The 25,000-nt window shown below is 41.7% G+C and overlaps 2 protein-coding genes across 2 annotated transcripts in view; one reads left to right on the top strand and one right to left on the bottom strand.

Moving 5' to 3' along the window:
• The window catches only part of LOC310771380 (adenosine receptor A1-like), a gene marked incomplete at its 5' end in the record, with an annotated part of 4,364 nt that extends 1,199 nt beyond the window's left edge, over positions 1–3,165 (top strand). Inside the window, 2 exons of the mRNA XM_083664005.1 lie at positions 2,018–2,312; positions 2,502–3,165. Of these exons, the coding sequence (XP_083520131.1) occupies positions 2,018–2,312; positions 2,502–2,879 (673 nt within the window). The 3' untranslated portion in view covers positions 2,880–3,165. The remainder of the gene's footprint in view (positions 1–2,017; positions 2,313–2,501) is intronic.
• An 11,644-nt stretch (positions 3,166–14,809) lies between these two features.
• On the bottom strand, positions 14,810–23,005 carry LOC310771381 (uncharacterized protein; the record flags this gene model as incomplete). Its single annotated transcript, XM_083664006.1, has 4 exons — positions 14,810–15,299; positions 17,556–17,789; positions 21,060–21,178; positions 22,846–23,005. The coding sequence occupies 4 exons, from the start codon at positions 23,003–23,005 to the stop codon at positions 15,279–15,281; spliced, it is 534 nt and encodes a 177-aa protein (XP_083520132.1). The 3' UTR covers positions 14,810–15,278.
• Positions 23,006–25,000: the final 1,995 nt, after the last annotated feature.

Below are 25,000 nucleotides of genomic sequence, written 5' to 3'. Positions count from 1 at the left end.
TAAATTCCATCAAAGGATATGCCCAATATATTGGATCCAAAATCCTCCCGTAGGTTTCTGACTCTGTCATAGATTGAGATATCACTAATTGGAAGGGGAGGGAAGGGGGGGTTATATTTTTGATCATTATTATTCCATAACCCTTTGTAAAAAAATATTACATTGGATCGGTACTCAGTGTCAGGTGATACTTGAATCTTTCTCCTCAGGATCAGCATCGACAGCAGAAAAGGTGGTATTTGTGCACAACTAACAGAAGAACCAAAACAAGACGTATGAACATTTTACCGTTGGAACTGAGAAAATTATAGCCACATACCTCCACCTAACCACTTCTCATCTAAGCCACAAGCTCCCATCTCATTATTTTTTTATTTCATTTAGCATGCGTGAAACCTTACTATCTAGAAATGCGAATCAAAAGTGTCCCCATCGGCCCATGGGACTATAGTGGAAACACAATTGAAGTACCCGTGATTGCTGTTAGAGGTAGTTTGAAAACCTATATCTGTCATGACCAAAAGGTAGTCTGTCTGATGGGAAAATGGCCATGCAGCTTTTGCTTGTGTGATCCAGCCTTTCCACTTGGCTGGAGGATTTGCAGGTTTTTACCTGAAGCTGATGCCTGAGAGGAAAGTATACTGAAGATGGCCTGTGGTCAAACCCAGGAAGTGATCTTGAGTGAGCCTGTAATGGGATGGACAGACACAGCTGACACCAGCTGTATTAAGACTTGTGATGGTACACCAGTGTGTGTGTGTGTGTGTGTGTGTGTGTGTGTGTGTGTGTGTGTGTGTGTGTGTGTGCGTGTGTGTGTGTGTGTGTGTCCGTGCGAGTGAGTGACATGGCAGGGTTTCTTTCAACATCCTGTGAGCAGTCATTCATCCTGTGTGTGTGTGTGTGTGTGTGTGTGTGTGTGTGTGTGTGTGTGTGTGTGTGTGTGTGTGTGTGTGTGTGTGTGTGTGTGTGTGGAAGAGAGAGAGAGCTAGATAGATAGATAGATAGATAGATACTGTAGATAGATAGATAGATAGATATTGTAGATAGATAGATAGATAGATAGATAGATTATTGTCCTCAGAGAGGAAATTCTTTCCACAGTTGGTGCACAGTTCAAAGACACAATGCAAAAAACAGGAAAACAGAATCAATAACAGACTGACACCCAAAACAGACAGAGAGAGAGAGAGAGAGAGAGAGAAACAAATGAAAGAAAGCTAAAGACAGATAAACAGAGAGAATGCTGGTTTGGCTCAGGCGTGTATAGTGAGGTTAGCCAGGGAGCAGGATTATGAAGATCAGGAAAAATGTTGCCTCATATATGGTGTGAAGGTGATGTGAGAGGAAGAATCAACTTTTGAGATTATTTATTCGTCGTCTTGGCTGGTGTCATAAATAAAGCTTGAATCCTAAAATCAACAGTCTTACACAGCGGCTGGAGTCTGCCACAGGAATCTTACACGCCCTTTCGACAATGACTAAGACATGACATGGACCTATGCAATAGCCGGCCTTTTTGTGGGAAAGAAAGGGTGGTGTCCTATAAAGACACAAAAGGATTTCAAATTGTTGTTCAAGAGTCCCATCCTATTGTCAGTCTGTAGAGCAGTGTTGCAGCAATGTTCGTTTTTGCTTGAACTGGCATTTGAGTTACCCCATAGTTTAGTTTGAGGACAGGCTGATGTGTTTGGATCCTGTGAGGCATTTCTGCCTGTCGCACCTTTGCCAGTGCCTGAAAGAGCACACTGCAGCAGCAGTTTAAAGTCAAAGTGAAGAATGGAAGAAAAATAACTGTTTCACCTGCTGTCCTACCATGTAGTGTTTGATCAAGTAGCTCCACAAGTAGCTCCACATGGCAACTTTGTTCGTGAGATGATACATGAATTATCGCCACATGCAAATGCACTTTGCTGTTTGTAAATTTGCATTCTGATCAAATAACAGAAATGATAACACGTACATGTTGTGTTTGAAATGTTTCTTCCTCATCGGTTTATCTTGTCCCTTGTTGCCATAGCTACAAACGGGTGGTGACCCCGCGGCGAGCCGGCATGGCTGTGGTGGTGTGTTGGCTGGTGTCCTTCATAGTGGGCCTGATGCCCATGTTGGGCTGGAACAACCTGCAGCATCTCCGTGACAACGGCTCCCTGGTGACCGATGACCTCTTGGTGACCTGCCTTTTTGAGAACGTCATCAGCATGGACTACATGGTCTACTTCAACTTCTTCGGCTGGGTGCTGCCCCCACTGCTCGTCATGCTGCTCATCTACGCCGAGATCTTCTACATGATCCACAAGCAGCTCAACAAAAAGGTGAGGCCTCAATTGCTCTAATTGTCTAGAACAAAATCGGGCACATTTCTTAGACGTACACACAATTGATTAGACTAAAACCACAGCAATCATCGGGGCAAGTTCTAATTTAACCACTAAATCGGCATTGGAAGCCACTGTTAAACCCTAATAAATGGACACGCTGACAATCCTTTCCTTTGTCTCTAGGTGACGGACAGCCACACGGACCCCAGCCGTTACTTTGGCAAGGAGCTCAAGCTAGCCAAGTCGCTGGCCCTTGTTCTTTTCCTCTTTGCGGTCAGCTGGCTTCCTCTTCACATCCTCAACTGCATCACCCTCTTTTGCCCGGCCTGTGACAAACCAATGTCCCTGCTTTACATCGCCATCCTCCTCAGCCACGGCAACTCGGCCGTCAATCCCATCGTTTACGCGTTCCGCATCAAAAAGTTCCGCACGGCGTTCCAGAAGATCTGGAAAGTGTACGTGCTGTGTCAGGATCCGGTCGGTCGGCTTCCTCAAAGAGGGAGCCAGAGAGGACGGCGACACGAGAGTAGGCTGAGGCAAGACGACGACGACGATGTGTGATGTTCCGCAAACTGATTGGATCGCTGTGCAACTGTTAAAAAGTCTCACTCAGAACGGAAAGGAGCCCTGGCCCTATTTTCACGCACGAGGGGTCATTGGTGAAAAATGCCCATTATGCTATCGATGTTACAAGGATGACATGGATGGGGGAACTCCATAGTGGACCGGACTCGTGAGGTTGTTGTCGTTCCTTCATTCTACACTCCAAGAGGACAGGACGAAGAATAAGTGTGGAGACAAGATGAACATCATCCTAAATCAGACTTTCATTTCGATAAGTAATAAGAGAACGGATTATTTCTCCATTGGCTGACAGAATAACAATGTCGTACGGGATGAGGGGCTTCTCATACATTCCAACAAGAACTTGTTGAACTTAAATCAATGAGTGTATGTCAGTAGGAGATGGACGACACACTGTACAATAGTAGTGTATGCTGTAGGGATCTTTGAACTGAACTAAAATCACGGCCTTTTCTATGCGAGTGACCTCAATTAGCCGAGAATCTTATCTCAAATACCCGAGAATCTTACTATGTGTTGAGAATACAACTTTTCTCCTTGATCTTAGTTATGTGGCCTTATGGACAGAGAGTATGATGAAGTGGGACGTAGTTAAATGTAGCATACTGTGGTAATACTGAAAAACAGCATCTGTGCTCAAACAGAATGTACATGATGCTCCTCATTCAATATTTGTGGACATGCATATCTCCCTCTCAATGCTCCCAAATCCTGGAGCTAATCTGCAATGTAATCAAGATAGGTGTGGCTGCATCAGCCATGATCAACACGAGACTGACTTTGTGAACTCAAAAAAAATGTTGGAGCTCTTACAGCCTCATTTGATCACACAGTTTAGTCACTTTGAAGCCCAGACTTCTACCCCTTCAAACCCCCAGGTGTTTCCATTTCATTCTCAGTGGGGATGTATTTCAGTGTAGCAGCACTGCAGATTTGGGGCTGGAACATAGCATTTTGTTTTTAATTATGTTTTTTTTTTACTGAGTGGTATATAATGTACAGTAAGTGACACTTGACATGAAGAACTGACCGCAAACCACCAACATTCACAATACAGTATGTATTCGATGTACAAATGTTCCTGGCAGATATGAAAATGATGTTAACGTTAGACGCACGCTTCACAAGAAGATTCAGGTCATTGTGCAAACAGTGATCCTTCTCTGACACTCCCTGCTGCAGCTGTTGGTTGAATGAGACATTTTCAAGAGGAATGCTTTCTTTAATGAGAGTGGGGAATCCACTTCCCAAAGATGTCATTCGTTTTTTTTTTATGATTTATAAGGGACAGAGGACATCAGGTAGATCAATGCCAGAGCAAATGGTGGGCCTTATTTTAAATTACCGTAATGCAGCTTTGCGAGCACACTGCTCTATGTGCATTAGCAGATGGAGCCATCAGCATCCACTCTATATTCATGTACCTCTGACAGGAACTAGCATCTCTGACAAAACTCACTTAACTCGTGCCGTCCTTCTCTGTCTCGGGACTGAGGACATCAGTGGTGTGGTGTGTGGCCGTTCTTTATGAGAACAAGAATAAGAATGACTTGTATTGCCACAAAAGGTAATCAGATTACATATGGGGAATTGGACTTAGTACAGGTATATGCACCATAGAGGTCAACATCAATAGTCAGAAGACAAATCAAAAGATACACACAAAAAAGTGCAGTCCAATATACACACGAATTAGAAGGTCCTGAGTGATAAATAGGAATTTACAATACAAAAGGTGAATAATATAATGAAAATGGATAGCGTAAAAATATTCTAGTAAGAGAAGCAGCTATGATACATGAATATATATATATATATATATATATATATATATATATATATATATATATATATATATATATATATATATATATGCAGTCCAGCTGCAGCTACTTTAAAGTAACGTATGGGGGGGGGGGTAGGTTCATGTCAGTGGGAGGATTCTGGCCTGTTGTCGAGGCCTGCGGTTGGGGGATATGGGGGTGGTAGGTAGAGTCCTTAGCAGTAGGGGCTTTCGAGCCTTGTTGATGAGGCTGATGGCTGTTCTTGTGGCGAGAGGTTTTAGTCTTGACAGACCTCAGCCTCTTGCTGAGGGGGGCATTTCAAAAAGTGTATCCCTGGTGTGGGAGGGGTCGGCCATGATTTTTCCAGACCGCGTCAGTGTCCTGGCACTGTGCAGGTCCTGAAGGGAGGGGTTGCAGATTATGTGCATGTCCCTCTTGTATTACTTGGCCATCAGCGGGCAAGTGTGTAAATAAGTGTGGACAGAAGAGGGTGATGAGGCTATAATCATCTGGGAATGGGATAATTACAAGAGCTCAAGAAGGTGGTGGGAGGTCAACTAGCAGACCTGGTTGATCTCTGCACACACACACGCACGCACGCACGCGTGTGTGCGCGCGCACACACACACACACACACACACACACACACACACACACACACACACACACACACACACACACACCAGCTGGGACACCAGGACATTTGTATTTCAAATGCTACTCTTGTGAGGATATTTCCATGTGTTTCTTTCCTCACTTTTAATTGAAATTCTTGATATGTGTTGATCTGTTTACTTTTACTGAACCCATGTGATAAATTGCAATATTCTCAATCTCAGGTGTACATTGATAATATCAAAGAAAACCTACACGTTGCATAGCCTACTGTACATGAAATGTGAATCAGAATCTATCACTGAATGCTCATAACGGTGCATGATAATATGAAGGATGCCATACATTTTCATATCAGTCTCTAATTATGATAAGATTTGAGAAATGTCCAGATCTGGGCACGTTTATTGCCCGCGAGCAAGGCCCATATCTGCACATCAGAAGTGTCAACAAAAGTGTCATCAAAAAGCAAAGATTCAACTTTCTGTCTTTCTTATACTGGAAAATAGCTGAGATATGAAATGTCAGATAACACTTGTTTGTGATGCTGTAAACTGGTGACAAGGACAGAAGCTCTAATTGCACACAACTAATATTATATTTGATACTTGAGAACATCTTGGTGAGGTTTTTTAAGATAAAGGCTGTGGACAGTGTCTTGTCATGACAGAGAAAATAGCTTATCAGCCATTTGCAAAACACACAAGTTTCCACAGAGGCAGAGAGAGAGAGAGAGAGAGAGAGAGAGAGAGAGAGAGAGAGAGAGAGAGAGAGAGAGAGAGAGATGATATATTATATTAAAGAAATGTTATAATGGTATTATCTACCATTTCTACCACACATAGAATCATAGGTTGATACTTGATAGGAGTCAAAACACAGAAAGCAGTTTCAAGGTGTTGAATGTGCACATTGATTTAATGCAATTAGTGTTATCTGCTGTGTTCTAAAGCCAACATTTCCATGAACCATTTAAGCGGAAGAAAATAAAGCTGCTTTCACCCTGGACTTTGACTATCTATCTATCTATCTATCTATCTATCTATCTATCTATCTATCTATAGATGTCTGTCTGTTTATCTACATGTATCTGGTCCAAACAGATTTACGTAACACCATGAAACAAATTTGCAGAAAGTTTGGCGGAGGTACATACTGACTTGATACCCTAGCAGTTCGTAGGAAAGCTGTAAAGTACACGTGGATGTCGATAATGGAGTCCAGCTCTCATGGGGTCAAATATATTTCCCCCCTCAGGTTGTAATGTCCTTGGCTGTGGGTTTGCTTCCTGGTTTCATGCCTCAGGTTGTAATGTCCTTGGCTGTGGGTTTGCCTCCTGGTTTCATGCCTCAGGTTGTAATGTCCTTGACTGTGGGTTTGCCTCCTGGTTTCATGCCTCAGGTTGTAATGCCCTTGACTGTGGGGTTGCCTCCTGGTTTCATGCCTGGTGGCTCCACAACTGCCCGCTCATGTCCTAATGAGTTAGTGTGTGGAGACTGCTTTGCAGAGAACTATGGCAAAGCAAACAGCTCTGCTTTGGGCTTAGCCAAGAATGCAGAGAACTTTTACAAAAATGTGAGGTGGGTCAATTCAAATGACAGGCATGCCATTGTTATTTATCAGCACATTTGTTTTGTGTTGTAAAGTGTGCTGCAAGTATGTATCACCCATATGTATGCTTGGCATTCCAGCTTCTTCACAGAGGTGAGCATCTTCACTCAGATGCCTTCACTTCTCAGTGTGAACTGCAGCCAGACAACTTGAGGCCCTGGCTGTTGAGTTGACTTTACATGGGATCATGTGATCAGGACAGCATAACAAGGAAATAATTCAATTCAAGCATGACAACAAAATCCATTCATTTTTTTTACCAACTTATTTCTCTTCAGAGTCCAGGGTGCACTGGGTGGAAGGCAGGGAAACACTCTTGACCATCACAGAGCTAACAGAGACAGACACTCAGACAATTACTCACATTCACATCTATGGACAGTTTAGAGAGTCTCCACCCACCTGACTTGCACGCCTTTGGAATGTGGAAGGAAACCAGATCGCTCAGAGGAAACCCACGCGAATCATGCAAACCCCATCTGATTGGAAAATATATTCTCTATTCTAGTATAATCTTAAAATAACAGTAGAGACTTTTTGTGAGTTGATCCCCTCATTAAGTCATTTAGTGAATAGAAAAATCTATTCAACATTTTATTTCTTCGTCACTCAGAACTCCATCTTTGGCTGTCAGGGTTTAAAACAGCATTTTCTTTTCAGTTAATTAATCTATGTCTGAGTTCACATAACATTTTACTGCTCCCATGCTGTTTAACATTTCTCATATTCTGCAATTGTCATACTGTATATTAACATGCATTTAAACATCTTCTGTAAATATAATATATTGCTTGTTTTACTATGATAGGACAAACACCTAAATTAGGTGTTTGATTACTTCCTGTAATCAGGCATACTGTATAGGCTGTACCGAGTGGCATGTCTGGTATGATTGAAATTGTTTAGTACTGCACTCTACTGGTTGGTTACTGCAAAAACTGAAACAACATAATACAGTACCTACAATAAAGGGCTGTGTAAATATGTAAATGGATTTTCTTTTTTCTTCTCCGGGAGATTAAATGCTCTAAGATTTTCTATTAGGATATATTGTAGCGGATCGCCTTGAAATTGCGGGGTGCCAGCCGGGGTTAATTCCGACAAATATTTTAGATTATACGTTTTCAAGGTCAAACCCCTACATGGATACATGAACACAATATCTCTTCACTTTGTCATGAACCCACATTGCATAAATCCAACACACCCAGCAATAGCACTCAAATAACCAACACTGCACACAATAACCAGCCAGACACAGAAATAGAGTTCAGGAAAAAGTGTATATTGAAGCCAAACCCAAAATAAAATGTCCTTTACAGGCCGTCCAATAATCCAATAATGTTCAGTAATCCACATAAATAGTCAGTTCCAACAGAAAATGCTTCAATAGTACTTTAACAAAAAATGAGGTTCAGAGTAATCCCTCTTCCCAATAAACGATCTCTGGCAAAACAACACAAGACAGTTGTCATGCCGAGTTTTGCACCCCCGCCGAGAATTGCATCCTCACCTTCCGGGAGCATATTATAATGATTTATACGGAAACTTAACTGTTTAAAAATGATATAATCAATGGTAGACGTGATCTCCAAGCCAGGGGGGTCTGTCCTGGCTCACGGAGACCGACTTTGATGCATTAGATCCGCGTGGAGGTGACTTCCATGCTTGGGGCTCTCTTCTGGCTCATGGAAGCCGACTTTGGTGCTTAAAATCCGGGTACAGATGACCTCGAGACCTGGGGATCTCTCCTGGCTTTATGGAGGGGGGTGCACATCTCGGCAGTTTGTACCTGCCGAGATTTGCATCCCTGTTTTTAAGTTAAAACAGCCCCAAAATATGGTGGGGTGCATTTCTCGGCGGGGGTGCAAAACTCGGCATGACAACGGGATTGTGTTGTTTTGCCAGAGATCGTTTATTGGGAAGAGGGATTACTCTGAACCTCATTTTTTGTTAAAGTACTATTGAAGCATTTTCTGTTGGAACTGACTATGTGGATTACTGAACATTATTGGATTATTGGACGGCCTGTAAAGGACATTTTATTTTGGGTTTGGCTTCAATATACACTTTTTCCTGAACTCTATTTCTGTGTCTTGCTGGTTATTGTGTGCAGTGTTGGTTATTTGAGTGCTATTGCTGGGTGTGTTGGATTTATGCAATATGGGTTCATGACAAAGTGAAGAGATCTTGTGTTCATGTATCCATGTAGGGGTTTGACCTTGAAAACAAATATTTGTCGGAATTAACCCCGGCTGGCACCCCGCAATTTCAAGGCGATCCGCTACAATATGTGTGAACATTGTTAAGTGTAGCCTGATAGAGAGTCTATATTTGGGAGTAAAGGCATTGTATTGTTGGAATAGCACTAACACTGTTGTGATGTTTATATAGCTAATCCTTATAAGCAGGGGATGATGAATGAGGAGATGAGCAGTTAAATAAACAGAATGAGGATAGAGAAAGTGCACTGCAGGCCATCAGCAGCACTTCAGTGACCAGCGCTGACACACTTTTGAAAACTGTTTTTGCAATTTCTGCTTTATTGGAAGGTCACAGCTAGACAGACAGGCTGAGTTAGTCTCATGTGGTCAGACCGGTCAGACCCAACGTCCTCCGGCTGCCTACTGTGAGACGAGGCTGAGTAGACATGGGACAAAGCAGCTTCCAGACTGCATTCAAACCCATTAGCTGAGTTGTTTTTGTTGTATTAGTGCTAAATGTTTCAGTAGCCATGTTCTAAACTAGCTATTGTTATTTTTCTCTGTATGCTGCATCATCAACCATCACAAACTACAATGCCAAAAGAACAAATTTAAACATCAATTGCATACGTTCAGTAATGAGCAAATGCATGTAATGTTTGTTGGATGTTGTATTAAACTCAGGAGAAAATATGAATAAATAGTAATGAGCTGGGCTGCTCTTCTGTGGTTAAAATGCCAAAATATACACAAATAGACAAATAGAAAGACCGAATCATTCATCAATGAATACTAGTAGACTTAATAAAAGAAAGTGTTAAAAAAATAAGTTTTTCACAGGTTTTACCATTTATATTTTCTGTAAAATGTCTGCTGCCATTTGTGTTGGTGCAAATTAATTCTGTTTTGAATGCTAATAATTTCAGCAGCTCAACTGAAAAATAGTCTTGCCAGTAGTTAGTTAGGCATTATGCCAGTTAACTTGCCAGCCAAATGTATTGCAACCAATTTAGCTCATTTGCCCAGCTGTCCATTATTTGAGGATTCAAGTAACATACTGTAACACATACAGCAGGGGTGTCCAAACCTTTTTGAATGGGGGCCAGATTAGATCATGTGAAAATACAGGTGGCCAGCTGCTTCTTGCATCATATGAGTTATAAAAAAAATCAAAATAGAAAAATCACATACAATACAATTGTACTCTAAGGATTGTCTTTTAACTGTATGATAGAGCTGTCATTGTTAGGTGAACAGGGGAAAAAAACACACAAATGGAACTTGCTTGATTAACCAATACTGTGTGGAGGGCCACATTGTGTATTTTGAGAGACAAGCCGAGGGGCCACTTGAAATTGGTCTGCGGACTGCAATTGGCCCCCGGGCCAGTCTTTGGATATGCCTGACATACAGTATCACCTACTGCTCATGTCTTATTACTGTGCATGAACCACCAATACTTTCCTGTTTGTCTTCACTCCTCCATAGTCACCCGCTCACTTCAGCTCACCTCCCCTGAATTTAATTTCTCCAATCTTGGCTGTTCCACCATGTCCTACATTGACCTATTGATTTGATGAAGATGTTGCAGTCTGGACAGTACATCACCAGCGTCCACTGCTGGCATTTCTCCTCTTCTGAGTAGTCTCTGGAAAGCAGTGCCAGCAGCAAGAGAGGAGATCGCTTGAGTGAAGATCTGTTTATACAGATGGAGTACTAATTACAGATCAGCTGTGTTGTGGTTAAGGGAGTGCTCCTCTCCCTCTGGTAGTTCCTGTCAGTGACAATGCAACGATCTCCACAATCACACCTTTCCTCCGTTTGACCTGACTTGTGTTGATTGTGGCTTACACTGTTGGTATCAGTCATCCTGTTACAGAGAAGACGTGTGGTCTGCAGAGACTGAATTTAAAGCATAAAGGCCGCCATCCGGTTACGTCACCCTGCAATATATCTTGCCCCCCATCCCTCCATATCCAATCAGCCCGTGACGTCTCTGTCATCGCTGATGTCATCGGTGATATCATACTTGCAGTGTGATGTCATACATGCCTCATCCCTGAGCCAATCACCGTAGAGGATGGGCGTAGTATATACAGCGATTTACATCACCCTCCTCTTCTGGTTGGATCATAGCAGCAGCTTGCATCATGGCTGTTCATCTTCACTGAAGCTGTGGTTCACCCCACCCACCTCCCCAGTCCACCACCAACAAGTCTTGACTCCTGAAGAATTCCCCATGGGGAAGGGGGGGAATTCTCTATCCTAGCCTATACAGATGCCCCCTCCTCTCACCACAAGAGGAGGGTCATCTTCAAATGGAGTCATAGCCAAAGTAGTTGCCATGCCATTTGCTGAATAAAGCTGCTTGTTAAATCTTACCAACTGGTCTCTCATGATTGAAATCCATCTATTGAGTTTACCCCAGAGTCTTTTTCTGCTATTTCACTCCATGTAATTGGATTGCTCATGCTCATGTGGCCATTTAGTCTCATTTGAGTTTGTGTTTATTTAGCCTCAGAACAACTTTGTCCATGAGACCATCTGTCCAATCTGCGGAACAAACTGTTTCACATTAGAATTAAATTAATTCAGGAGAGTTAGCCTACTGCAGAAAGCAACTAACTACCCAGTTGGGGTCTTTATAGTAGTGCAGTATTCCTCTTTTCAGCTGATGGAAAAGTAAAATAAAACAAAATGTGTATTTTGTAGGAGTGAAAGGGATTTTTGAAAAATACAGATTTTTGAAAAATACATAAAGCTGAAGTCCATAAGTTAGTCCGTGATGTAGAGAGAGGCTGTGTTACTTAATGTCTCTATCTTGGTATTAACAATCTATTATTATTGATTGTTGTTGACGTTTTTAAATTGTAGTTGGCTAACATCATGCAGACTTAGATCGATTACGATTTCTAAAGAGTTGTTTGGGGTTGGTTTGCACTTAGCTGCCATATATCGGTAGAGCTTGCCACATTCTACAAGTGAGAGAAAAACAAGAATATATTTGAAGGGGCCTGGTGAGGGACGCCCGACATCCACAGAGATATGAGCAGGAGATTATGAGAGAGGAAACCACAGACTGCTGAACTTTTACCGACATTGAAAGAGTTAATGCACTTTCCAGCATCATGCGGCCACTAGAGGTAAAACGACCAAAAACACATTTAGACTGCTGGCTTTGGCATTTGAAAGCGTAAAGAGTGAGACAGGTGGGATTTGAACCAGTGAACAAGTACATACCAGGCAGCTAGACTAGTAGAGCCAGGGACTGTCCAGTCTCCTTCACCAGCTTATTTCTATCAGTGTTCAAACTGATGATAAAGAAGCAACACTGCTGGCATCTTAGTCAGCAGCTTATCATGTGAACATTCCTGAAGACAGAGCCTGATGCAGGGACTGAACCAACAACCTTCTGCACCACATCCATTATGTTTATCTGGGTGAGCTACAGCCCAGTAATGGATATATATTATATAATTATGGACGAATAATCATATCTCTGTATTTTTAGGCTGAACGGTGACACGATACTGTATATATATCTGTATGTTCTACAAGTGGGCTAAATGTTCAGTTGTAAGTCAAACTAACATGAGATGTAGGGATGGACACTATGGAAAATTTGCTTTTTATCATCAATTTAGACATTTAAAATATCTTCATATCATTACAATATGATTCAACTTAAAGATGATGAACAATAATATTGAATTATTGTCCAGCCCTAGGTTTAGGTAAGGTAAGTAAGAAAATCATCTCAAGGTCATCCGGATGTTTTTCTTTATTGAACTCATTAGAAAAATTACAAAAAGGTTAGCAAAGTGCATGCTTTACGGAACAATGCAGTCATTAAGACATTTAATTGGTGTGAAAATGCAGAATCCCTTGTCAAATAGATAGGTGGCACACCGATCACAATTAAACAAACATAATAAGCATCGAGGCCTTCAACAGCAAAATGTTACACATTTATCAAGCTTACTGTCAAAATACCCGTGTATATATTCTTTGACAAATAAATGATTGAGGATATACCTGACCCAACACAGGCCATTTTCAAGTACTTGATATCACAGCTTGATAGGTTTCCCAAATAAGTTCCACATGCTGAACCCCCATCCCACCAACATATTCTATTTAACATACAGTACAAGGACTAGCAACTGTGGTCCCTGGGGACCCCACGAATAAACAACTGTAAAAACAAACAACCAAATAAATGGCAACTTATTCTTCTCAAAACATTATTAGCATTATTAGTTATGTAATTCATGTCTGGAAAAATAAAAGATCATTGTTTTCGGAAAGCTACAATTAATTTAATAACCTTAGGAAGAGCAGTAATTAGGGTCATCGACATCAACAGAGCACATGAAGACCCATGGCAAACATGAACTCAATAAATAGTTCCATCTTTTAAAACTGATTGGGCAAAATTGGGTGCTTTTGACCCAACATTACATTGGTATTGAAAAATTGGAATGATAGAATGAAGCTCCTGTGAGATATGACAAAACGTATATCTTTGGGATCTGTGGGTACCCCAGCTGGTAGGATGAGGGGTTTACACACACACACACACACACACACACACACACACACACACACACACACACACACACACACACACACGCACGCACGTGAACACACATCAAGATTTGGTAGCCAATCTGTGTACATATATGTTAATGTTGACTTCATCAGTAGCTGAAATACAATACAGTAGTTGTACTCCTTGTAGAACTTGAAATCACTTATTAAAAGCTTTGTTTGCCACAGCAAATTTGATAAAAGGGCAAGTGTACAAGATGCATCAAGAAAATGATATGTGCTTATAGATGCCCATAACCCCAACAAATAAAAATAAAGTGACCCCCCCCCCCCCCCCCGGAGCCTACAAAATGAATCACCTACCAAGACCTATCTTAAAGGAACACTCCGCCCATTTTCAACCAGTTTTGTATCATTAGAACATCAGTAATATATCAGAAAACTGTAAACGGTTTTGAAGTCTGTCATTTAATTTGACAGTTATTGAGTGTTAAAGTGTGGACCAGTGACATCACTGGTCCACACTAACTCAAATTAATAACTCATTAACTCAAATCAACTCTCAATAACTGTCAAACTAGATGAATGATGAATAGTTTGACAGTTATTGAGAGTTGATTTGAGTTAATGAGTTATTAGTTTGAGTTAGTGTGGACCAGTGATGTCACTGGTCCACACTTTAACACTCAATAACTGTCAAATTAAATGACAGACTTCAAAACAGTTTACAGTTTTCTGATATACTACTGATGTTCTAATGATACAAAGCTGGTTGAAAATGGGCGGAGTGTTCCTTTAAGACAATAAAAAAATATTTTATAACAAAGCATGTAGGGGTGTAGTGCAGGGTAAACTCAGGGTAAACTTGCCACAACTCACTTCACCCACATTTGTATTTGCAGAAGGGCATCTGGGTAGTGCAGTGGTAGATTCCCTGGCTACCAACACGAGGGTCGCAGGTTTGAGCCCCGGACCTCCGGCTTGGTCAGGCATCCATACAGGCACAATTTACAGGCACAATTGGCCATGCGGGTGGGAGGCCGGATTAAGGGTATGTGTCCTGGTTTCTGCAATAGTGCCTCCTCTGGTCGAACAGGGCACCTGTTTGGGGGGGAGGGTAACTGGGGGGGGAATAGGGTGATCTTCCCACACGCTACCTCCTGCTGGTGAAACACTTCACTGTCAGGGGAAAAGAAGCTGCTTTTTTAAATGTCTCATGAAGGAGCTCAGTTTCTGCTCCAACAGGATCAGCTCTCAAAGATCCTGACCTTTTCATTTCCTCTCCATTGGCCCTCAGGGAAGTCTGCTGTGATAATGGGACTGCAGATGGAAAAGAGCAAATTGCTATAACCTGGGGCAAGGCATCTTTTCTCTTTGAGATCACTGTTATCTTTTGTACATGTCCCTGACAAATACTAAACTAAACTAAACTAAACTAATCTAAAAACAGCATATTAGATGAAGTCTGTTGATAATGTATCCAGAAGAGAGACTGGAGAACAGTACAGTGATTTACAAAGTCAGCTGGTGAATTATCATTATGGTGAGTGGTTGGTTTCCATAAGGCGTTGACTATTAAGTTGGGGCTGGTTTGGCAAGATCCAATTGTCTCAATCCTCCGCCACTATATCCTGAAAGAAAGCAAAGAAAAACAAAGTGAGCAGTTTGCTAGTATAATAACTGACAGGACATACGCTAGGTGCCAAACTGCTCCCAAACCTAACAATTCAGTGAAAACTGTTCATATGTTATTCTAGTTGAGAGAGACACAGACAGGCAGAGAAACACACACAGAGAGAGAGAGAGAGAGAGAGAGAGAGAGAGAGAGAGAGAGAGAGAGAGAGAGAGAGAGAGAGAGAGTTTGCAATTTGTCAGAATGAGGAATGGATGTTCTGGTAGCTTGGTTTGTGAGTTTTGTGTTACAGTGTATTGATCTGGTTCTGTCTGGGTAGATACAGGTCCAGGGTAAATGTTTCAAGAAGACATCTAGATGATGAAGATGATGAAGATGATGATGACACATCTAGTTGTAGTGGTTTGGAAAGCATCAAGGCAGTTGGTGGTGAGCACTGAAATGAGCTGGTATTGCCACATAAACGCCTCATGGTGTGTGGGGGCTAGCAAAGTTTACAGGACATGAAAATGTCCAGGGAGTGAAGAAATTGAAAAAGAAGCACTCCAACAACAACATCTATGTATTGAGAAATGTGTGCATGTACAGTATGTGTAACATTTTATAATTCATTATATTGTTATCTGAGGTTGATTGCTCAGGCGTATTGCACTAAAATGACTGCAGTAGCACAAAGCTTAAACGGTTGTGGCGTGTGTGCTGGAGTTGTGAAATTATGATGATGGTGGTTTCCTGGACTGACAACCCTCGGCTCACCCAGTGTCTGCATGTTGCACTGTTGGGCTATGTAAAGCCCTTTGAGACGTGCTTGTGTGATAAGAGGCTATAAACGTGAACTGAACTGAACTGAAGTGAACTGACCATGAGACCAATGACCATGAGCATTCCTCAGGTGCACAGGTTTGCCACAGTGGTTAAAAAACACGACACTTCTGGTTTTCCTACTGCCTCAACAAAGAATGATCTGACAGAGAGGAAAAGGATCAAGACAAATGGAAACATAATCAGGCTGAAGTGGTAATGACAGGGCATCATACCTCCACTAAGTTTATATTCAGATCAACTATTTATTTACATTCCAACTGTCACTTCCATGATCCGTTAGTAACAAGTCGCAACCAAACAAAAGCCAGCGATGACAGTGATGTGTTTAAAAAGAATTGATGAACTACATCCTTACACATGTACACTACTCACCCATCCATACACATGTACACTACTCACCCATCCTTACACATGTACACTACTCACCCATCCTTACACATGTACACTACTCATCACATCCTTACACATGTACACTACTCACCCATCCTTACACATGTACACTACTCACCCATCCTTACACATGTACACTACTCACCCATCCTTACACATGTACACTACTCACCCATCCTTACACATGTACACTACTCACCCATCCTTACACATGTACACTACTCACCCATCCTTACACATGTACACTACTCACCCATCCTTACACATGTACACTACTCATCACATCCTTACACATGTACACTACTCACCCATCCATACACATGTACACTACTCACCCATCCATACACATGTACACTACTCACCCATCCTTACACATGTACACTACTCACCCATCCATACACATGTACACTACTCACCCATCCTTACACATGTACACTACTCATCACATCCTTACACATGTACACTACTCACCCATCCTTACACATCTACACTACTCACCCATCCTTACACATGTACACTACTCACCCATCCTTACACATGTACACTACTCACCCATCCTTACACATGTACACTACTCACCCATCCATACACATGTACACTACTCACCCATCCTTACACATGTACACTACTCACCCATCCTTACACATCTACACTACTCACCCATCCTTACACATGTACACTACTCACCCATCCTTATACATGTACACTACTCACCCATCCATACACATGTACACTACTCACCCATCCTTACACATGTACACTACTCACCCATCCTTACACATGTACACTACTCACCCATCCATACACATGTACACTACTCACCCATCCTTACACATGTACACTACTCACCCATCCTTACACATGTACACTACTCACCCATCCTTACACATGTACACTACTCATCACATCCTTACACATGTACACTACTCACCCATCCTTACACATGTACACTACTCACCCATCCTTACACATGTACACTACTCACCCATCCTTACACATGTACACTACTCACCCATCCTTACACATGTACACTACTCACCCATCCGCCTCGCTGAGCCACCCAGTCGGTGATACGGTTGTTGATGAAGAATGCATTCATGGCTCCCCTGACACTGTGCTTCAGCTCAGGGGCCTTGTTCCTGACGTAGATGCCCAGAGCCACGGAAGCCTTGATCAGCTGCATCTCAGCAGCCACCTCACCCCTCTGAGACACCGGAGCCTGGACCAAGGTCTTCACACTCTGGCTGAAGGCTGCCACCATGGCCTCTGTGGCCTGGGCAGAGATGAGACATGGTCAGTACAGAGCAGCCGATTCATCATGAAGATGAAACATTGCCGTAAAGCTGGGCCCTGAGCGTGTATGAGCCTCAATCTGCATTTTTTGTTTTTGTGTGTCTCGCTCTTCCTGATGCTTGTCCTATACATTTCTTTTGTATGGCTGATTGTTGAGCACCTATTTAGGCTCATTCTCTGTAAAGTAATTTAAGACAGGCATGTGATCAATGGTTAATATAGGAAAAAATCAATTCAAAGTTTGGAAATTGAGCACGACATGCTTACTTTATACCTTTGAATGATCTTTCCAGGGCAGATCCTAAGTTCAAATGCTGTGCAGTGTTAACACACTACTGACACCAGTGCATTCTCAATACTGAAAGCCCACAGAGAATAACCAAGCGGTGTGATGAACAAGTCCAACAGCATGGAGTGCGGTAAGGTTTTGTTTGAAGTGGTTTCAAAAGAATAACCAGGCATCCTGAAAACAGATGCCTTTCCGGAATGAAACCACAAAAGATATGATGTGCGCTTTGTCATCATGACCGGCAAAAACCACTGAAGTACAGAGCTAAACTTGTTTCCTGCAATGGACTGGTTGCCTGTCCTGTCCTGGGTGTTCTCCTGCCTTCCGCCCTGCAGAGCACCGCAGGAATGAGCACTTCCTCTTGCGTGTAAAAGTCAATGGGATTTTTGCATGGGGATTTTGGTTAAATGCTTGAAATAAGGTCTGTGGTTAACAAAAGTTTATGAAAACAGTGAAGTTTGTGTTCAGCAAGATAATCTTCACAAATGAGGAGAACTTTTATGATTTTCGAAGTGTAAATGTGTGTTTTTTTTTCTCCTCGTTTTTTTTTTTTTACACGATTCTCAGAAAACGCTTCGTATACCCTACACTGTCCACTGTCCACTGGCACTTTCACTTTGTTAGGTTGCATTGAGTTTTGATGGCGATCATGATGTGCTCAAATGTAATCTTGTAAAAAGTTTATGGCGAGAAATTTGAATAAATAAATACAGTTCTTTGAAGGAGAAATATGTTGATGTTTTCACAGCAAATATAAAATGGATATTAGAGATTGTAATAAATGAAGCATACTGATGCATTAAACTTAAAGACATAACAAACAAACAAAATTGGTTGACCCCTAATTAAGTACTCATTTCGGTACTCCGTATCGGCAATTACCCAAATGTAAGAAAAAAGTTGTATCAGTGCATCTCTATTTCACATGAATGCGTAGCATTAGGCTATTACAGTGATTCCCAAACTGTGGGCCGCGGGCCACTGGTGGGCCGTGGAGGTACTGCAGGTGGCCGCCAGGACAAAAAACTAAAACAAACAAAAAAACTTTTGGTGGACGTTTTTGGATGAATACAAACTACCAAATGCCGCCTAGTGGCCGCTTTTAGATACGTTTCCACATCATCAGTGCATAAATCAATAGTAAATGCCTACACAAATGATAAATGCATTTGTAAATATTGTAAACAAACATGCACTATGTTTTAACCTCAAACAAGCCTACATAAACAAATACAACAACCTCAGCATGCGAGCTTTCAAACTATGTCAGGCTAATTCTAATTCAAACTAGTTATAAAGTAAAGGAAATTGCAGTGCATTGTTTGGAGCGTGGTAGGAAGTGAAATACTTATGCATTTTCTTTTCAAAATCACCTGCCAAATCCCACTTTAACACCTGAGGCCTATACCACGAAGCAAGATTAGTGGCTTAGCGAGGTAACTTCAGAGGATAAGATCAAAACCCATGAAAGACCCACCTGCTTACCAATCAGCTCTCTGGAAACAGAGAGTCGCCATATGAAAAATACATTGCATTCAAATGAAAAAGAAAAAAGAAAAAAACATATGGCTCCTGTTGAATTAATCAAGGACTGAAGCCTTTCACTTATTGCAGGCTACATTTAAATTAAGCCCTACTTACTACTTTGGAATATGTTTTTATATAGGCTATTCATTTTTGTGTTCTAAGTAGGCTAGATACGTTGTTTGACCCCGCCGATCGATTGCAGCTGAACGGTGAGTGGAGAAATATCACTAAACCGGCGTAAAAAGGTTACATAAACGTCTCCAAAGCGACCGCGCCGTGTGCGCAGCGGAGCTGAGACTGACGTTGGGTTGGACATGGTCATACATGCCAGAATAGCCTACTACATCTAAGCAATTTATGGGATCGCCTGCACACAGATTATATCCATATCTAGGCTACTCCTGCATTTTGCAGCTGCAACTGTGGTGCTTTTGGCCTGTATGATGTGATTTCACTTTATTTCCAGCATAGTCATTGTATGAAATATGGAGATATGCGACTCTGCTGCCAATAGCCTATAGATCTATGTGACCACAAAATAGGCATTTTTTTTATAAATTAAATCTATGCCTGCACGTGTCGATTCAGTTCAGCAGCCTTTTTTAATTTTATTATCATAATCTTTTTATTGATAGCCTATTAGCCTATAGGAATTATTCCATCAGTGTGACCAAACGCATCATGAGATCATTATTATTCATTGAGCCTAAATGGTCTAAATACGCCTACGGATTTTGGAAATTTAGACTGTGATAGATTACACATTACTTCCACTCGCAAAAAAGACATGCAGGTTTTATTGAGTTTATTGAGAGGGTGAATAGAGCTGAATATACATGAGGCAGAAACCGCTCTTCAAAGAAATGACTGATGTGAATAAAAGCGGTAACTTTAGACAGTCATTCAGGAACAGACTAATAATATCCAACGCGGATTTTGATTCTGACACAGTAAAGCTTCACGATTTGCGCTTTGAAAGAATGAGGAAATATAATTTTTCAGATTTCAAAGTGGGCCCCGGCATTGGGAATCCCTGGGCTACTATAATAGCTACATTTCAACTCATTTGACAGAAAAAAACAGTGGAATCAATATGAACAACATGGAAAGTTGTCAATCGATAGTCTGCTGCTTACAGTGTAGACAGAAATGACTGTGTGTGTGTGTGTGTGTGTGTGTGTGTGTGTGTGTGTGTGTGTGTGTGTGTGTGTGTGTGTGTGTGTGTGTGTGTATGTGCGAGGCAGAGAGAGAGAACATATAGAGAGACAAAATAGTAAAAAGACATCAAATTCACAGTCAATTTTCACATGGCCAGATGTTGCTCATTGTGTGTGTGTGTGTGTGTGTGTGTGTGTGTGTGTGTGTGTGTGTGTGTGTGTGTGTGTGTGTGTGTGTGTGTGTGTGTGTGTGTGTGTGTGTGTGTGTGTGTCTTACCTCTTCTGCTGCAGCTTGCCTCAGGTTACTCAGTGCTGCCATGAATTTCTCATCGTTCATCAGCCCATCAGCCACAGCTCTCAGTTTATCAGCTATCAGCACTGGGTCAAACTTGTCATCTGAAAAACAGGGTGCAGTTAATGAAGTAGCCTACCTTACACAGAAAAGTGTCAGTTAATGAAGTAGGCTACTTTACACAGAAAAGTTTCAGTTAATGAAGTAAGCTACCTGACACAGAAAAGTTTCAGTTAATGAAGTAGGCTACCTGACACAGAAAAGTGTCAGTTAATGAAGTAGGCTACCTGACACAGAAAAGTTTCAGTTAATGAAGTAGGCTACCTGACACAGAAAAGTTTCAGTTAATAAAGTAGGCTACCTGACACAGAAAAGTGTCAGTTAATGAAGTAGGCTACCTGACACAGAAAAGTGTCAGTTAATGAAGTAGGCTACTTGACACAGAAAAGTTTCAGTTAATAAAGTAGGCTACCTGACACAGAAAAGGCAATCCTCTACAACTAACCTCCCTGTGGAATTAATAAAGATGATCTCATCCCGTTTCTCTCTCATACTCTAACGCTGTGGTTCTCAAACTCTTTCACGTCAATGACCCCTAAACTGACACAAAATAGACCACACGGACACCCCATTTGATACGATTTTGTTTGTTTAATGTAGTTTGTGTTGTACTATAGTTATTTTCCCTTAGTTTTAGTTAATAAATTGTTTAAACTTTTACTTTGGTGTGTAGGCTGACTCCCCTCATTTGTTACTTCATTGAGCTGAGTTATAACGAGTGGTTGTAACATAACAGGTTGTAACATACAGAATGAGAGGAGGGAGTCATACACCAAAGTAAAAGCGAACATACTTATTTATTAACTAAACTAAAGGAAAATAACTAGACAACACCAACTACATTGAAACAAAAGGTGTATCGGTGAGGAGGGAGAGACACTGAATGGTCTAAAGCTCTTTTTAAGCCCAATGAGCCCAATGGGCCCAGGTGCACCCAATCAGCCTAATGACCCCAGCAGCACCTGCAAGACAGGGCGAGAGTGGGATGGTCGTCACACTTTTATTTGTTTTATTACAGAAAAGTGTATGAAACCCGGACCAAAATAGTCATACATCATTGTGTTAGTTATGGTTGGAATTCCAATGAAAATAAATGCTATAAATAAATGCCTTTTTGCTGCTGGGGACCCCCTGGAACCCGGATCCCTGGGGGGGTCCCAGGACCCCACTTTGAACCTCTTAATGTTAATGTTAACCCGTTAATACAGGGCAAAGTACACAAAACAGCTATGTGAACAGTCTCAACACCATAATGGACCATCAGCTGCTAAGCTACTATGCTAATATGCGTCTTATAGTGCAAAATGTGCAAATTGCTGTACAATCGGTTGACAGATTCAAAATCAAATGAGTTCCACTACGGGACTAGCCGCCGGGAGGACGAACACGTCAAAGCCCTCACACCCGGTGACCCACCTTGAGCAATATTAAGCACCCTAGCCGATCATAAGCGTAGGCTAAGTAGCCTACTACCTATGGCCTACGGTGCGCTCAGTGACGTTATGTTTTAATGTTTCCATATGGTAGGCTACGTGGTCTAATAGTTGAAACTAAGAAATAAATTAGCATATATGGCGACCCACAGGTTTGCTACTGATCAACTTCGAGCCCGTTTACCATAATGTGTACAGTACGTTAGCACAAAACTGCTGCCCACATAGTGCCCTCTCTCTCTCTCGCTCACACAGGCACAGGCACTCAAGTGACTTACCGCTGGGCTCCGGGCCATCTGCCTCAATCTGACAGTCTGCAGAGCGAAATCCTGACTCAGAGTCAGTATCACATGAACCTTGATTGATTATGTCAAAATCATCCAACAGATAGCTGATTATACAACAGGTCTGCTTCTCGACCACGTCTTTGGGAACCATTGTGTTGGTACCAGTGTTGGTACGCCAGTGGAATGCTGTATTCAGGCGCACTGCAATATCATCGCACTGTCGGAAACTGCAAGAACGACCCAAGTAAAAACGAATGTGAAACTGAAAGTCTGCGGTTTCTAGATGGGTCGATATGACAACTTAATGAATGAAACTATAATTTCCATGCGTGATGCACATTATTTCATTGTCATTCTGCTGCTGCACCAGCACAACGTGGTCTGGTGAGATTTCTAAAATCAAATAATCACTATAATCTGCTTTATGTGCCTTGAATTTTTGTGCTTTGTGCATACTGTAGGACTACACTAATCCTTAATTGTTACAATGCCCAGTTTGTTATTTAATTTGAATGTGCGACAGGTCGTTTGTACGAGACAATGGCTGAGTTTCCCAACAAAGAAGCTTCTTAAGAGTTAAGAAGCTTCTTAAGGAGTTAAGAATCTTCTTAAGGAGTTAAGAAGGCTCCAAAGAAGTGTTTCCCAAACGCCTTCTTAACAGTCGAGAAAAATAAAAAAAATAGAAGGCTCTTAAGAAGCATCTTAACTGGAGCGGCTCACTTGATGGCACTCTGAGCCCAGCAGTGGGCCACGACTCAGTGGTTGAGAAACACTGTTAACACCTAATCATGGTCATGTTAAACTTTATTAAACATTATTTATTTCAGACATGGACTGCAGTTCAAATTGCTTTATATACACAGCATACAACAAAACAGAGAAACACTACAGAATTTAAGCGACCTTGGGTTCTGTGAAAGGTGCTATATAAATCCACAACATTATAAAAGGAATCCATTCTGATTAGAGGAATATAGCCTACGGTAAAACATTTAAAACACAAGTAACCATACATACAGGGGAGATTTTCAAGTGTTCCCTAATTTTAAACACTAAAGGGTACATGAAAGAAAGGAAAAAGGGAAAAACACAAGAGGAACAGTGGACACAAGTATCTCCTTTTGCCTGACGCGGCTGGATCTGCCAGTGTTTTGTCATTAAGAAGGTGTTAAGAAGGCTCCAGACCCTTCTTACAAAACCTTCTTAACGAAAGATCATCTTAGCGCTAAGAAGCTTTTGGGAAACGCAGCCTTCTTAACGGAGGATAATTGGAAGATAATTTTAGGCTAAGAAGCAATCGGGAAACGCGTTGGCTTCGTTGGCTTCTTACGGGAGCCTTAAGAAGGGTCAAAGAAGCTTCTTAGCGCTAAGAAGCTTTTGGGAAACGCATGCCTTCGTAAAGAAGCAATTGGGAAACGCGTTTGCTTCTTAAGGGGGCCTTAAGAAGGGTTGAATTAGCTTCTTAGCGCAAAGAAGCTTTTGGGAAACCCAGCCAATAGCGTTCTCTGACCCTACGAGCTTACGAGGACCACTTGAAGGCAGCAGAAGCGCCACACCTTGATCGTATCGAAACCATACAAACAGTCCTCAGTTCACGTTCTATGTATCGTACTGCACAGATCCTCCCACCAGCTGTGCGTGCATATCTCTCCAGAAGATGGCGACATCCTACACCTGATCTGAGGCAGAGAGAGAGAACATAGAGAGCAATGATAGAGAGACAAAACACTATAAAAAAAATACATCAAATTCAGTCAATTTTCACTTGGCCAGATGTTGATCATCACAATGCATAGATACCTATAAAAAAGTGTGTGTGCGTTTGGATCTGCCACTGGGTGGTCACCTTCATTATGACATTATGAGGTCTTGTTCTCTGAACTAAATTATGACAAAGCATCTGTCACAAACAGGTGTTGGAACAGCTGAAAACCTCTAACTTATAGGCTATCTTTGTGACCTCTATAATTAATGGTTTCCTGCCAGGTGTGGCCATTCACAGTGGTTGAGATAATGTACTAAAGGCAGAGATGTTATAGAGAATGATCTGTGCTGTCTTAGGGGAAGAGTCTCTAAACAGTCTAGAGAGCCACTGTGTGAACCAGTGTCTATTATACTCAAGCTACTGAGCCGGAATGGACACCTA

The sequence above is a fragment of the Poromitra crassiceps genome (assembly GCF_964638095.1).
Source record: "Poromitra crassiceps genome assembly, contig: HAP1_SCAFFOLD_576, whole genome shotgun sequence".
In the NCBI taxonomy this organism is placed as follows: Eukaryota; Metazoa; Chordata; class Actinopteri; order Beryciformes; family Melamphaidae; genus Poromitra; species Poromitra crassiceps.
This window is presented reverse-complemented; position numbering and strand designations above follow the sequence as displayed.